Here is a 16688-nt window from a genome sequence, read left to right on the forward strand (position 1 = left end):
ACCCAACTTACGAACAACAGCCCAATAAACTCATCCCGCCTAGGTTGCATCTCATTCCCAACTTGAAGTGAGTGATCCAATTCAATTCAATTCAATTCAATTTTATTTGTATAGCGCCAAATCACAATACAAATCATCTCAAGGCACTTTACAAAAACTAAAACTAAAAACCCAACAATTCCCTTATGAGCAGCACTTGGCGACAGTGGAGAGGAAAAACTCCCTTTAACGGAAGAAAAAACCTCCAGCAGAACCGGGCTCAGTTTGGGCGGCCATCTGCCTCGACCGGTTGGGGTGAGTGGATAGAGCAGAAAGAAAAGAACAGCAACAATAAACAACAAATAGACACTGCAGGTTGGTGGGGCCAGTAACTGCACATCAGCGATAAACAGCTCCAGGACCAGGGACACCTGCAGAACCAGGGACACCTGCAGAATCCACTCTGCGGCCTTACATAATTATTACATTTAAGTCACTGGATTCACTGATCAATTTCAGAATTCTGCACATAGTGGCTTTAAAATCCTAAGTCATCTTTCCACAATTAAAAACACTGCCTTAGAGGTATGCCATGTTATTGTGATTGGCAGCTAGTGGCTTTGTCATCTATAAAACAGGTCTGGCTGTCAGCATGTTGAGGTGTGACTTTTTAAAGAAACATAAGGCAAGCAAAATAAAAGGATCTGTATCATGCAGAAACGCCATTCAAAAAAACTGCAACATAGTTCAGTCTAAGGTTAAAATGACAGCAAATACAGAAAAAAAAGTACACGTCAGGTATACTAACAACAGTGGCATACAATCTAATATGAGCAAGTTTTCTTAAGTTAATTGGCAACAGGTCAGTGACATGTCTGGGTATAAAAAGAGCATCTTAGAGAGTCACAGTAAAGATGGGCAGAGGTTCATTAAACTGTGAAAAGCTACGTCTATGAATTATTGAATAATTTCAGAATAATTTTCCTCAACAAAAATTATACAGACTTTAAATATATCATCCTCTACTGTACATAATATTATCAAAAGTTTCAGAGAATCTGGGGATACCTCTGTGCACAAAGGTCAAGGAAACACAATACTGAATACCAATGATCTTCTGTCCGTCAGACAGCACTGCATTAAAAACAGGCATGATTCTGTGATGAACATCACTGCATGGGCTCAGAAATACTTCCAAAAATCACTATCTGTGAACACAGATCACTGTCCCATCAAAAAATGCAAGTTAAAGCTCTATCATGCAAAGAAGAAGCCATATACCAACATGATTCAGAAACGGCACTGTCTTCTATGAGCCAAAGTTTGTGTAAAATGGTCTGTGGCTTTAGAGCATCCCATCCAGATGACATCTTTTCAAGGAAGGCCTTGATGAAAAATACGTCAAAGAAGACCAAGGACTGTTGAGCAGTTAGAAAGCTGTATCAGGCAAGAATGGGACAACATTCGTGAGCACATAGCTGCTTTTGGCCTTTAAAGCATACTGTCATGATTTAAAGACAGTCCAGCAGAGGGATCTTTGGTCAGCCATTATTCAGCATCCCCAAACCCCATCTTAGCTGACATCCTCCGGACCAGTGACCACTCTCTAATATTCCATTGAATGTCTTATTAATTAGGTTTAGAAAATGTCAAGCATTAACCTGCTCATGTACCGTGGGGTCAGTCTCACACTGGGTTTATTAAAAATTGCTCATGAATAATTCACAAAGGCAGCGTTCAGAGCTGGGTACTCACTTGACTGTGCTGCCTTGGCACTGACCCCAGAAAGCAGAGCTTTTTCAAAGGTTGAACACGATAATATCTCAAAACAGAGTGTGACAAGACATCATGAAGGTGGTACTGAATTAATAACATTGCTGGAAAAAGAATCAGTAGGTGCCAAAAGCAACCCATAGCCATTTTGTGCCTTCATAGCATTGATTCACTCCTGCTTTTTAGAGGAAACACTGATGTCAAAGGAATTCTCACCTGGCATGATCCAGGTTGGCTGGCCCATTTCATCACTGGACAATATCTCCAGCACATAGGGGCCATCCAAACACTGCCACTGAAGCAGCATTGTGGCAGATGGTTCACCAAGGAATGAGTTCTATATTTATGATGTTTAAATAAGAAGCACCTCATGCAGACTGGAAATGTTCAAGTCTGACTGCAGCAGGAAACAAACCTTCTGACTGCTGTGCTCGATTGAGCAATGGTGTCCCAACCTCATGACCCACCACACAGAATCCCAACCACATGCTTTTGAGGAGACGATCACTTAAAATCATTTAATCCAAGAGTTTCATCATTGGAATAAGAATATATAAGTGATCAACAAAAACCAGGGAGAAGTTGAACCTTGAAGAACATGAGAGAGAGGAGGCTTGTTGCCACATGTTTTGGTGCTATATGTACTTGTAGAAATACTAAGTGCAGTTTACAAATGGTTTTCTGGTCTAGGAAAGTCATGGTTAGACACTCTGGGGGAGTGAAGTCTCACAGTGTTTACAGTATTTACCTTCACTATCCCCCAGGCAGCATGAGGTAAAAGACTCCACACCTCTTCATTTCCACACCATAAGACCTCATAAGCACCAGCTCACTCCAGTCATGTGACACTGAAATGAAACAAATACACACTAGCATTACACTAACCTGCTTAGATTTCACTTTGCTATTTATTTGTTAACTGAAATGGCACAAATTTGTTTTGATTTCTGCATTAAAGGCCTCCAGCCATTTTTTTAAAACTCTAATAATACCAGGAGTGATGGTTGATGTAGAAATTTCTGCCAGCTCTGGAGAGAAGGAAAGGGAAATGAAAACATATTAAAGGAAAGAAAAGGAAGAAAGATCAAATAAAACAAATATGGTAGAGAAAAAAACTAAGTCCCAATGGAATTTCCAAATATAAAAAACAGTCCCCAATAAAACAGTGACACTACAACTAGTTTCATACCCATCCATCCATTTTCTTCCGCTTATCCACGGGCAACGGGTCGTGGGGGCAGTAGCCTAAGCAGGGATGCCCAGACTTCCTTCTCCCTGGACGTTTCCTCCGGCTCGGGGACACCGAGGCGTTCCCAGGCCAGCCGAGAGACATAGTCCCTCCAGGAGACATCCGGAACAGATGCTCAGCTGGTTCCTCTCGATGTGGATGAGTAGCGACTCTATTCTGAGTTCCTCATCCTATTTCTAAGGGAGCACCTGGCCACCCTGCGAAGAGATCTTATTTCAGCTTGCTTTATCCGAGATCTTGTCCTTTCGGTCATGACCCAAAGCTCATGACCATAAATGAGGATGGGAACGTACTATCATACCTCACATTCAATATCTATAGAACATAAAGGAAGAGAATGATTATTATGTCTCTTTAACTGTTCAGAATTAAATACTTGTCCTTCTCAATTGAGAGGGAGCCCTGAAGTCAAGGATCAGCAGCCACAGCTTCCTAAAGAAGCGAGGCAAGAGAAAAACAGGGCAACTACAGGAGAACTACAGTGCCAGACAGCAGCTGAGAGGACAGAAATTAAATATTCACCGGGGTTAACAATTGTCCTTTCCATTTTCCTCTAGAGCTGCTCACAGATCATCGCATTATCATAAAGCCCATTAATAGGATAATTATCTAAGCTGTGCTTTTGGCAAAATTAACAGTCACTGACAAAATTAGCAGTAATTATGAGTATGAGTTGGTGTGCTCTAACTAATGTGAGGGAAGCAGGAGTTATTATACAATAAATTAATTTTATAATAATATTATAATTTTATAAATTTTTATTTATACCACATAAATTGAGAAAAGGTTGTTTTCAAAGTCAAATGTCTCATTTTAATTGTATTTGGTGGTATTTAAAAGTTTTCAGTAGGTAATACTGAATAAGGTTTAAAAAGCGTAGGGAGGGTGACACATTCAAGGCATGGCAATTCATGGCTTCAAGAGTTGCGTTCTCATGTCGCCTTAAGTGTAGGAATTTTGAAAATTCCGTGCTATTAAGCTACGCAAACGATGTTCCTATGGAAAAACTAATTTCGTGTTATATCCACATCTCTGCCGTAATGCTGTACATAGACCCACAAAACCTGAAGAACAAATTGCTGTATAAGTTTCTTTGTTATTACAGCTGAATGAATATGAATCGATGTGTGATGTGTAGTTTGTCTTCATTCTGTCGTTTTCGAGCAGACTATGATTATGACAATGACTAAGTCCACGTGTTCAAACACATCGTTGAAATTATCTACCACACTGTTTACACTTTGACAGTTGAGCTCACATTATATTTCAGCTGCTTCAAGCCTGTGATAGCAGCCGTGAGGAGCCTTGAACGCAGCGCTGGCCCCTGCCGGTCAATGGCGGTACTGCAGCCGTGGCTCCGCGCTGGGACTGGTCCTTTCGCAGCCATTTTCTGTCCAACCAAACAGCCGTCTGAGGAAGGTAACCAACCAGGGCTTCATTGCAGGTTTGTGCCTGGCTTCGGCCAATGATTGCTAACCGATTTCTCGTTAGCTCGAATGGAAATGTCCGTCTCTGTCAGATTTTTTTATTTGTTATCTGGGTGAACGAGGGATGCTCATCAGGAAGTGTCCGGCGGGAGAAACTTGAAAAAACAGTGTTTAAGATTTGGGCCGAGGCCACGTCTTGCTGTGCTCTCTACGACAAAGACCGGGCTAACGCAGTCTGGCTGGATTCACAATGAGAGTTTATTCAAGGGACGCCATGTACCTAAATAACGTTAGGTTAACAGTGGAAGGTAACAGCCCACTGGACAGCCTCATTTTATTATGTTCGTCTGGTTAGAAACAGCTAGTTAAGTTTCGTTTGTTGATTAACATCAAGCTAGCCAACCTTAGCTAACTATGTCACGTAGTTACTCTTGTTGACAGCTGCTAGTTAGCTAGAGTTAGCTAAACACAGCTAATCGGAGGATTGTATTTAGCGCCTTACAGCTAGCTTAGCTAATTAGCCCCATTTCCCATGTAACGATGCTAACCTTTAACACATCTAACGTTAGGTTAGCTAAGGTAAGCAGTCCCGGAGTCCACAGTCAGTCTACAAACTGCCTACTAAGCTGACGTGTTTTAGCAGCTTTCTCTCTCCACTTCGAAAAACCGTGTAAAACGGGCCACGTCGCTAATCGCTAGCTGTAAGCTACATGTCATGTTTTAAATGCAAATATAATGATGTGCAACACTTGGTACAGTAGTTACCAGACCCGCTTGTTTAACCGAGTTTCCCATGCTGTTATTTGTCCAGCATGTTGGTGCAGACCAGAAGTGTGAACTCACAAAAACAAAAACTCACTGGTCGACAAAGGTTTGAACCCTCAAAGTACAGTGAAGAATAACACAGTGGTTGTGTCTCTTCAGGCTGTATCATAATGAATCCAAGCATGTTGCAGAACCACAATGACTCCATGATGCTGCGATCAGAGTTCTGTGGGTCAGGTCATCGGTTCATTTACCACAGAATGAATCTGGATTTGCACAGCACTATATATGCGTTTGTTCTTGCAAAGTACTGACAGAAAATAGTTAAGGCTCTTTTGTAGAGCCCGACCGATATAGGTGTTTTGGGGCCGATACTGATATTACAAAGAAAAGAAAAAAAATCCAATATCAATATATCGGCCGATATTTTTTTATGTGAATATTATAGTACAGTACCTGTCAAAAGTTTGGATACGCTTGCACAGGCAATGGCATTTCAATTTGTGTGTATACATAAACAGATTATATATACATTAATGCATTTTTAGCAAATAACTCAAATGTGGTAATCAAACATTTATAATGATGTGACAAACATAAGAAACAAAGAAAAGCAGCAAATTGTCATGTTAGAGGAGCTAAAAAATACCTAAGTGTATTTGAGCGTCTGCTTCTCTGCATGATTTTCCAGCTGTCTAGTGTGCTGCAGGGGGGCTGCTGTTCCTTCACATAGTTAATGAAGTCTCTGTGTGTTACAGATGGATGGAGACAGCTCAACCACCGACGCCTCCCAGCTGGGCATCACTGGAGAGTACATGGCGCCCAGTCACTATGTTCTTCAGTCTCAAGACAGTGAGGGAGCACACAAAATATAGCTGGTGTGAGATCGAGCATTACTGTTGGCAGTGAAGAGCTGATTGTGTGTGTTTGTCTCCTGTAGATGATGCAGACGATAGTCTGAATGACCATGATGACAGCGGGGTGAAGGAGAACTACAGGGAGCAGGACATCTATCTTCCTATTGCCAACGTGGCTCGCATCATGAAGAACGCTGTCCCTCAGACTGGAAAGGTTTGTGAGGCAGAGTAACGAATAATCTGTTTCATTATGAATACTTTGTTAGCGTTTTATATGATGTTGGGTAATTAGTTTATCACAGCAATACTGATCATATTTGACTTTATGTTAAAAAAAATTTTTTATTTTTATTTGTTAGAGCTCTACAAATACAGCTGTTATGAGAAATTGTCAAATAATGATAAAGTATTATTTCAAAATTTTACATAGAAACACAACAGTCTTTTTAACTGCAAAAAACCTGAGGCTGTTTATTCTTTGGTGACATTAACTTTCACTTGTGTGTCTTTTACACAGATTGCAAAAGATGCCAAAGAGTGTGTGCAGGAGTGTGTGAGTGAGTTCATCAGCTTCATCACATCAGAGGCAAGCGAGCGCTGCCACCAGGAGAAGAGGAAGACCATCAATGGCGAGGACATACTATTCGCCATGTCCACGCTGGGCTTCGACATGTACGTGGAGCCGCTGAAGCTCTACCTGCAGAAGTTCAGAGAGGTGAGACACCAAGGCATCTTACTGAAAATGTGGCAGCTATCAAATGAAAATGAAACGAGCTGATGAACAGATGGTTCTACTGCTTTCCCAGGCAATGAAGGGAGAGAAGGGCGTTCCCGGAGTGGGAGTGGGAGAAAGCCTAGGGGAGGAGCTCACAGACGAAAGCTTCAGTAAGCACAGGACTATTTGTTCAATTAGTCTATGGTCTAAACCTTTTCATTCTCATTAAAATTCACTTTCAATTCATATCAGCAAATCCACTGCCAGCTGGCATCATCACAGCAGATGGACAGCAGCAGAACGTCATGGTGTACACCACCTCATATCAACAGGTATGGCCCACACCGCAGCAGATCTCAGCTGGGGGTGGTTTGCATGCTTCACCACTTTGAGAGTTCCAGTACTAACCAGGATTATTCAGAAAGTGATGCGACCATTTCCAACTGAACTGTGTGTTTCAGATTCCCACCGTACAACAGATCCAGTTCTCATGACGAGGCCTTACTCCGAGCCTGAACACTGTGGCTTTACACTGGGCCCGCACTCACCAGATGCCCTCTGAGCCCACCACTGGGTACAAGTTGTCAGGCGGACAGGGAGGGAGGGGAGAGGCATCTGCACAAACCTGGGTGTACAGAGGAGTCACTACCTGTTGAGTAGAAAGTGTAGTTTTTAGTTGTGAGGTACCAAATGTTTTGGATTGTATCCAAACCAGCTGGGAAATCTGAGGCTTTATTGTAAAGGCTAGTCTTATTACATGGTCTAGTGGTTAAATTGTTTTTGTGCGTGTTTGTTCATGTGTTTGTTTTTATGCTTTTTTTTTTTCTTTGTGGGGAGGGTGGTTAAAAAAGGAAAGTCTGGTATTGGAAACTTATTTTTGAAGATCTCTGAACTGAGAGAAGCTAAGTTGTCACATCAGATCATGCAGCTCTTTTGTAAGTTCACACAATTTACCATGTGCTTTAATGTTATGTAAAACCTTTGAATAAAACTTCAAACTTAATGTTTCTATTTCCTCCTTTTTCATTTATCACATAAACAACCTTGGTTTATAGGATGTGATGTTTGGTGAACTGAGCTGTAACTTCCTGTATTCATCCATGTGTAGCTGAACTCTCTGCACCTGAAAGCAGAAACAAACTGAAAACACGTGACGTTACGTTATCAGTGGTAAGTTTGGGACGGTGTGTGAGCAGCTTTGTGATGCAGAGGACTGCTGAGATGTGTTTTAGATAAAACATGTACATAGTGTCCAGAAAAGACGGTTTGTTCTCATACACACTGGGAAGGTTTTCTATTTTCAATAGTACAATGTTAGTTTAGCTGTTTTCTCCATCATTAGGCCACTTTAAAAAAACAAAACAAAAAAGTCAGTCTTGGCTCAACCCTTTCTACAATGATTATTCGACAGCTCAGAAATTAATGTGCAAATACTTGTCTATTTATATAATTTGATTTTAAGCAAAACTGCCATGTGTCTGACTTGCTTTACAGAAATAAGGATTTGTTGTTTTTCTCCTTTACATCATGTGGCTTTTATAGCTTTGGCTTTTGTACTGAGCATTGAGCAATAAGCATTTTCCAGAATTTACAAATTTTATTTACCACACTTACCAACAATCAAATTATTTGGCAACAAACACATGCAGCCCAAGACACCATGCACCATCCAGTAGAACACCATAGTGCCATGTCACTCAAACAGGTCTAAGCATCATTGACAAGTGTGAGGTGTGTGTGACCTGACCACAGAGCACAGTAGCTCACAGACCTCTAGAGGAGAAGTGGTCCTCAGAGGGGGTAGGAGCTCCAAAGGCCGAATAGAATGCAACTCAAAAATGAATTAAAACACACAGAAGGCTTAAATGTCTACACACATGCACAGGAATGAGTCTGAAGCAGTGATTTTTCTTTTTTTTTTTTGTATACCTCAAAGAGTAAACAGAAACCAGCAGGATAAACAGAAGTGTACAAAAGTGTTGAAGTATAGACCCGAGGTAGCAGTGGTGCAGTGTGGTGACCAAAACAAGCAGAACAGGAGAAGATGGAGAGTAAGAGGATAAAGGGCAATAAATGAAGCACAGCTTCAGCTTCAGCTTCAGCTTCAGCTTCAGCTTCAGCTTCAGCTTTTTTTTTTTTTTTTTGCAAAACACTCCCATCTTGTGGTCAAACGTCTGTATGACTTGCTCTAATGGGGAAATAATTATTATTACTGAGTCACAATACTGTGCTCTAAATGAGCAGCTGTATCTGGAGGACATCAGGGCTGTCTGTGGAACTGTTCTGCTCAGTGGAAATCACCTTCACAGCTCCATAATCCTGTAACAAGCAGAGACACTGCTGAATAGAAGTGATGTGGCTCAACACTCTTTCATTGGGATATTAATTTGTACACACACTCCTTCTTTGAAGCTGAAACAAAATAAATGTTTAAAGTGTATAATATTACATAAACATACATACGGTACTTCCGTTGGATACAGGTAGAAGACATCAATAGACAGCAGCTGGGTTATGTGTGTAATCAGTAGTGAATCCTTCAACACTGTTCTAGTCCTGCAGGTCCAACCCGACATCTGAGAAAGGAGGACGTCAGAGTCCAGCAGAGAGCGGATCCAGTTAGCCGCCTCAATCATGACCAGCCTTCTGTCACCATCCGTGTGTGTGTCTGCCGTGCACGTGAGTGATGAATTTAAAGTTCAGGCTAGGTGTCAGTGAATGCATCATCATAAGAGAACGCAGGGAGAAAGATTGTGTTGAAACAGCTGCTGCTGAGCCAGAATGCTGATAAATGTAGTTAAACAACAACTTAACTTACGTCAGTTGTTCTTTTGACATGTGTGAACTTTCCAAACCCTGTGCTGACTCCATACACAACAGCAGTGAAAAAGAATGCATAGTATATGGAAAGAGGAGAGACCCCTGACTTTCCTCATAAACCCACCAATAATCAATCCCTCTGGCCTGTTGGACTCTTCCCTCCGACTCGGGAGTTAACTGGAAGGAAACCAAACAGAAATGTCAGCCTGAATGTTGCCACTTTTTCTCTCATGGCTGACTTTGATCCACCTTTATTTTGAACGGTTTAGACTTTCCTCCATGTCCCACTCACCTGTACCCCACATCCACCTGCTCACCTTTCCTGCCCATCTCCATTAAAGGTTTTTGTCCTCTCACCCCTGTCATATCATTTGTCTTGCTCTGTGCATGTGCAGTCCAGACATTTCTACCTGTGTCTTAAGACCTGCCATCCATTTGGACTCATTTCCTGGACTGGCTGGAAGTTTTAATAAATAATCATAACGTCTGAGGATTTAGAAACACAAGAAGTTCCAACATGTGAACAGGATAAGAAATAGATTCTGTATTCACATTTGAGCAAATGTGTGGTATTGACCATTTGTACCTCTTTGTACAAAGGTCAGAGCTCCTTGAGTTTTTTGTCTTCCAATTTGTTTCTTTCAGTCTTGGTCATTCACTGACAATAGGCGTTATGGTCTATACAGTCACTCTTGAGCTAAATATGTCACTGTACACATAATGTAAGTGTAAAATGTTACATTTTCTGCAGGTGACCTGACCTCTGAGTCCCTGGGCCAGAAGTGGTCTCCACCAAGCCCACACCCAAGTAGTTCATTTCCTCCTATAGAACAGCAGGGATCACCCGTAGCCTTTTTCCCCAGGAAGCTCTCGTTGGCTGTTTCCTGAGCTGCTCCCACTCTGTGAATAAACAGCACACGGCAGTGTCCACCCACAGGCTCCTACATACCTTCAGAGACAGACAGACACACACACAATGAACTGGCTGCACATCGATGTTCTGTCTGAGGAGCTACTCCCAACAAAGACACACAACCCAGCCACCACCCTTTCCTTTCCCTTCCTTTTCTGCAGTTTTACCCCTTTGTGTGTTCCTCCTCCACCACCCATCTCTTTGTTGTATTTAAGGCACTCTATAAATAACAGCAAACCCTCTCAAAGTCCAAGTTCAAGTTTTACTGTGGATTCTTTCACTCCACCTAATAACATCACAGTTATTACACAACATTACACAAAAAGCTGAAGCTAATGGACAAAGTGCTGGTGCTGCTCTTGCAGACCATGTAGCGAATATGTAGTGAGTAAGTTCATCCTGAAGGTGGTGCTAAATAACGCGATGTAATGGTGATGTAATTAAAATTTTAAAAATGAGCTTCCCCTTGGGAGCAGGAGATAATCACACTGATTCAGCTCATTTTCTTTGATAAAAATTGTGTTCAGATTTGATATTTGGTCATGATGCGTGAAGAAACATCAACAAAAAACACCTACTGTGGATGTAGCAAACACACCACTTAAGAAAAGAAGAAAACAAACCTAGCAGAACAGGTCGATCTTTAAGAAGCAGTGAGCTGCATGGTGGAACCCCTGCACGCAGCTAGAACCAGCTTCCTGATGACAAAAATGTGCCCGAACTCCAGCCTCTCTCAAACCTAAACAGAGAAGTCTTTTCCTGTGCCACTGATTGATTGGTTTCTGTGCTGCACTTTTGTTTCCTCTGTTGCCTTCAAGACAAACAAACTCACAAGTTATTGGTGTGCTGTGACTGCACCCTTTTATTTTTAATTTTATTTTTTAAATTTCATTATAGTATTTTTAATAGTATTTTTTCTCCTTTTATTTTTTATCATTGATTTATTCTGGTTTTAATGCTCATTGTTTCCTCTGTAATGTACTTTGAACCACATATGTGTTTGAAATGTGCTATATAATAAAGCTGCTTTGTCTTTGTTGGGACTGGGAAAACCTTCTCTGCTGATTAAGACCATGCAACTTAGTCAAAAAACACCAGAACAAATGAGTAAAGCCACTTTACCCATAGAGTGTTGGTGAGAGGAACCAGAGCTTCGTTGTTGTGCCTGATGGATGAGAAAAAGAATTCTCTCATGTTTATAGCAAAAATCATTTTACAGCTCTACGGCACTGAAATTTGTGTGTAGATACTAAACTTTTTGAAATGTTATCCTGATAAAGTGGACATCAGTGGACGCGTTCAAACTGAAGGATCCCAGTTTTGCTGAGAAAATGAAGGAACAAGTACAATCTAGTTTCTGTCTGCTGTGGATCTGACTAACAGATTGCAGTGTCAGTCAGAGATGTAACCATATAGCAGCACCTTCAGATAAGTCTGTGCTCTGTGCACCCTATCACACGCAGATAGAGGTATCTGCTGTCACTGATTCCTCTGAGGCTCCTCAGCCCAATAGCTTCCTGTCAGACCCCACATCTGGAGAATGTTCCTGCAGGTCACATGCAAACCATCCTCCATCCTTCCATTCCCTTCCTAGCCCATCCTACATCACCTCCTTCCTCCCTGTAACCTTTGACCTTTAATCCTCCCTATCTATTCTGACAGGAGAAGACGGTTGTGTGGCTGTGAGAACAGAAGGAAGGAGGACTGAGAACAAAGCTTCTCACAATCAAAGCAGAGGAAAGAGGCATTTGCTCAGAGCAGAGCCCTGTGTCACTGAATCTTTCACAAACCCTCTCTCCTTCAGAAAGACACACACACAGAGTCCTTAACATACAGATACTCCAGCTGCATCTCCACTTGGTACCAGGCTTCTGATAATAAGGTGTGGAGTGTTCTGTGTCCTATCAGTACTCTCATGTCAGGCCTCGACCCATTCCAGACACACTGCACAGAGCAGAGAGGAAAACACTTACCAATAGTTTCCTGATGGAAAATCTGCATTCTCACTTCATCACTCCTGCAAATATCAGTCATCCATGCAGCGAACCACCAAAGTGAATGATGTAAACAGATGGCCCTCACATGAACACCTCATACAATTAAATGATCAGTTTTCCATTGAGGACAGAATCTCTCTTCTCTTAAGGTAAGTGAACGTTTTGTGAAAAACCAGACTTATCTTACTGACTCATACAGCAAAAACCAAACACAGATGTTATTACATTACTGCATCCTGAATGATGGACTGACAGTTTGAGTTATAACTATCAGACAAATCTGTACAAGAAGAAATGAAAACTTTCACTGTTGCAGACAGTTGTTAGAGGTACCCATAATAAATCTGCTCACAGCAGACACAAAAAATGCAGTAAATCACAGAAAAGATAAGAATGTTATCTCCCTGCGATTGGTACCACGTCTCAGGAGAATGTCAGAAAGGTCTGTAATAGCATGGAAGAGAAGCAATGAGGAGCACCAAAGTGGGAGGTGCGAATCGGATGAGAAGTGGAGCTCGGGGGAGGAGATGTGTAAGGGGGATGCTATGCAAGTTGTGGAGGAGTATATGTGTGTGTGTGTGTGTGTGTGTGTGTGTGTGTGTGTGTGTGTGTGTGTGATTGTAGGGGGGGCAGTGAGTGCTTAAAGGAGACCCAGAAGGTGCTGAGGAGGTTGCTGGTGGGGAGTTTGGGGGGTACAGAGAAGAATGCACTCTCAAATTCCTGGCATGCCCGCCCGATTGTAGTAGGCTAATGAGGCAAGCGAGGAAGCGGGTGCTGCCCTGGGCCAGCAGAGAGGACTAAACCTCCAGAGCGCTGGCCGGCACCAAGCGGCTGAGCTCACAGCTGAGGAATTCCAATCGCCGGACACGAGAGGGCTCGACTCGGTGCCAGCACTTTTCTAACAATACACTAACACACATATTTATACCAGGACCACTGAAGCTGGGCTGGTATACAGACTCATCGGCCAGTTTGAGTTGAAGCTTGTGACACCACAATCCAAAAAAGCTGGAATATTGCAAAAAGCTTTTAATACTTGGCTGAGACAGAAGTTCACCTTTCAAAAGGGGACACAATGTGAATACATCATGCTGAACAATTTTTTAACCATGTACCACTGTACCTATAGATCTGGCTGTCACAGGGGTCCTGCTGTGATGGACCGTGAGAAGGAAGGTTTAAAAACTGAAGCCTTATGACAACAAAAAAAGCCTTGGTACATTATTATAGTGCACACAGTTTGTCTCAGCTCCACAGTCTAACATCAGTGACCAGAGGCTTGTCACAGCCCTCATTTCTCCTGGATCAGAGCCAGCGACTAATAGCTAGACTTTGGCCCATTTATAGATGTCCACAGTGTTTATAGATCAGAGTTTTGCCTTAAAATTCAAAAATAAGTCTGGGTTGAAACCTAGGCTGTTTTCTTAATATACACTTTTTGGAACTTAATTGCATTTAACATGGACATCCAAGATCACCAGAGGTATACAACTGAGACAAAATTACAAAAAACATAACACGATTATCCAGAGCAAACGTTTTTGTCTTCAAACAAATAGTTTTTAGTTTAGTCCCTTTTCGACACAGTAAGCAAAGTTTTGTTGTGTTTTGTTTTGGCAGTAAATGTGTTCATCTTAAACTAAACTAAATTTAAACTACTGAATAGCAGCATGAAGTGTCAGCATTAGTGAGGGCCTTTGAGTCATTTATAAAACCGCCAGTGGCAAAAGCCAGTGAGCAGGTTTGGACACAAAGTGGTTGTGATCAGCAGTCTGTGAAGGGCCAACATTAACATCAAAGTGGATGAAAAGCAGCCTTCCTACTCCTGAGTCACAGCTTGCAGGCAGACCAGTGACAGGAGAAACAAACTCAGTCAATTTCAGGAAACTCCATGACACATCCTTCCCTCTCTTCATCTGTTATTGAACCACTGATGTGAATTCACACACTGTCTGTCCCAGTTTGGGCCCAGCTGGCCTGATCCAGGCCACATAGAGGTAATGGAGGGTGAAATCTATGATGAACTCAAGGATCAAGCTGCCCTGTAAGCACTAAAACTAACATGGTGTTCCTGTGACCAGCTGAGGGAATTAGGATGGCTGTCGGCAGCCATGCATGCAAGCGCACACTCAGACATGCATCAGTGCTAATAAGACTGTCAGAGTCTAAACACGAGGGACTCTGCCCCCACCGCTTCTACTAAAGCAGCAGATAGAGAGCATGCTGACCAAATAGCCCTCATTTACCGGTCGGTTCACGACATAACCCTCACCTCAGATCATAAGCCTCTCGACCATGAGATCCCTTACCTAGAGACTGCAATACGTTTACTTAAGGTAGTCTCTGGGTTCAACCTCAGAGAAAGGGTGAAGACATAAAACATCTGAAAGCTCAGAGCCAGACCTGCTGAGTAGAACCACGACAAACTGAGGTGGTTTGAGCATCTGCCCTCCCCCTTAGGATCATACACACCATCATCATCTATTTGGTGTGTGTTTGTGTCCACCTGTCCAATATCCCGTCTTCTTTTAGCTCAAATAGCAAAGTGCTGGTTGCTGCTGGGCAGGTAATGAACATTGGCTTTGTCAGCTGATCAACACAATGAGCTGAAAGAGTGTGTGTGTCATACCAAGCAACTACTTTCACATACGCAAAGTCACTATTAGAAAAATGCTGATCCCAGCTGCTTCAACCAGGACTTTTACATATAAATAAGTAGTTATATATTGTGGCATAGCTATTTTCACTAAAGTAAACACTGAACACTGCAAATCACTATCAGTTGTAATGGCTTTCACTATATCAGGCCTAATCTCTGATAGGTCTTTAGCCACTGTTACACCCAAATGTCCAAGAAGCTATTAGTGAGCTAATGCATCTGTCAGCTAGTAAGTCAAAATAACTGTGACATAACATAATCACACATGCAACATCTGACCTCTCTCACACACACACACACACACACACACACACACAGCAGTCCTGATATCACAGATGCAAATCATGATGTTGGGAGCAGGTGTCTGAAGCTGAACGTCTAAAGCTTATTATTAATGAAACTCTTCGGACTATTCCAGTGGCAGGAAACGCCCAAGAAAACCTCCACACCCGTGATCTTATCTCTCTGAGCTCTTTCCCAAACTTCCCATCAACAGCCAGTGGAGCATGCATCACGTCCCCGAAGAGCACAATGGCAGTTAGATGATTGTATAGCCTTTTTTAAAAATTGGACATGTTTGTTGTTGTTGTGCTTTACATTCAGAGCAGTATCTAATTAAATCCAAGCATGAAAGGTATGTGTGATGCTTATGAGTTGGTCTGTTTCATTTTTCAGATCTATGTGTAGTTAAGATTTTGCCTTGTTTTATCAAATTTCTGTCTAAGCAATCATGGTTAGAAAAACAGAAAATCAGAAAATCGGAATACTCTGAGAACAGGATCCATGCTGCTGGCTCCACATGCGTCTGATTGGTCTGTGGGACAACTCAGCTCGCCCATCGTCGTGACTACTTTCAATGATTACATCCGGTCTCCAGATTGTCATGGCCCCTTACAGAGTCCAGTGCTGGTGAGCTGCAACCAGCTTTTCCCCATTAAATACACTTTGGGAAAGAAGAGCTTTTGCTGATAACACTGACCAACCTCACAGTACACAAGGAATCGATGCCAGGAACGGGACCTAGCGAGCATGATCTTTGATATTTAAATCTAAAATCTCTTTTTTCTCTCTCTACATGCCTGCTTGTTGCTCTTTGTAAATCCAGATGTTCCAGTCACCCTGTACCCTTTGCTGGGCAGCTGCCCCCTGCATCAGTGCTTCTCTGCAACAAACACTCAGCATTACAACTGCTCTTCCACCTGACTGAAACACTAAATATACATTCAAACTGATAAGCATTCCAGAGACCATGGCCCATCAGTAAAGAGAGTTTCAGCGCTAAGTGAATGGACTGTCCTGAAAGCAATTCCTGGGACGTTTGTGAATATCTGTTGTCATGGCTACAAGTAACTAAGTCAACTAGGATTTTCCTGCAGGGCAACAATCTGCCCAGACTTCCTGACTTTAATCCAAACGTCAAACACAGTGCCAGCTGAACCATTAAGCCCTGTTCTAGAGTAAATTAAACTCTGCATCCCCAGTTAGTGTCTTTGTCCAGTCCAGTTATAATGCACTGCCAGTGTAGTGGAAGTTC

General features: G+C 42.2%; 1 protein-coding gene across 3 annotated transcripts; it reads left to right on the forward strand.

Annotated features, from left to right (window-relative positions):
- Positions 1 to 4319: 4319 nt before the first annotated feature.
- Positions 4320 to 7768, forward strand: nfyba (nuclear transcription factor Y, beta a). 3 transcript variants are annotated; one of them, XM_026326809.1, is made up of 7 exons: positions 4320 to 4445; positions 5952 to 6045; positions 6134 to 6264; positions 6568 to 6765; positions 6857 to 6935; positions 7018 to 7097; positions 7227 to 7768. In XM_026326809.1, the coding sequence occupies exons 2-7, from the start codon at positions 5952 to 5954 to the stop codon at positions 7257 to 7259; spliced, it is 615 nt and encodes a 204-aa protein (XP_026182594.1). In that variant the 5' UTR covers positions 4320 to 4445; the 3' UTR covers positions 7260 to 7768. The 3 variants fall into 3 exon arrangements, with proteins under 3 accessions (XP_026182594.1, XP_033180920.1, XP_026182595.1); XM_033325029.1 differs by lacking the exon at positions 4320 to 4445 and adding an exon at positions 4467 to 4595; XM_026326810.2 differs by lacking the exon at positions 4320 to 4445 and adding an exon at positions 4468 to 4736.
- Positions 7769 to 16688: the final 8920 nt, after the last annotated feature.

This window comes from Mastacembelus armatus, chromosome 23, assembly GCF_900324485.2.
Source record: "Mastacembelus armatus chromosome 23, fMasArm1.2, whole genome shotgun sequence".
Lineage (NCBI taxonomy): Eukaryota > Metazoa > Chordata > Actinopteri > Synbranchiformes > Mastacembelidae > Mastacembelus > Mastacembelus armatus.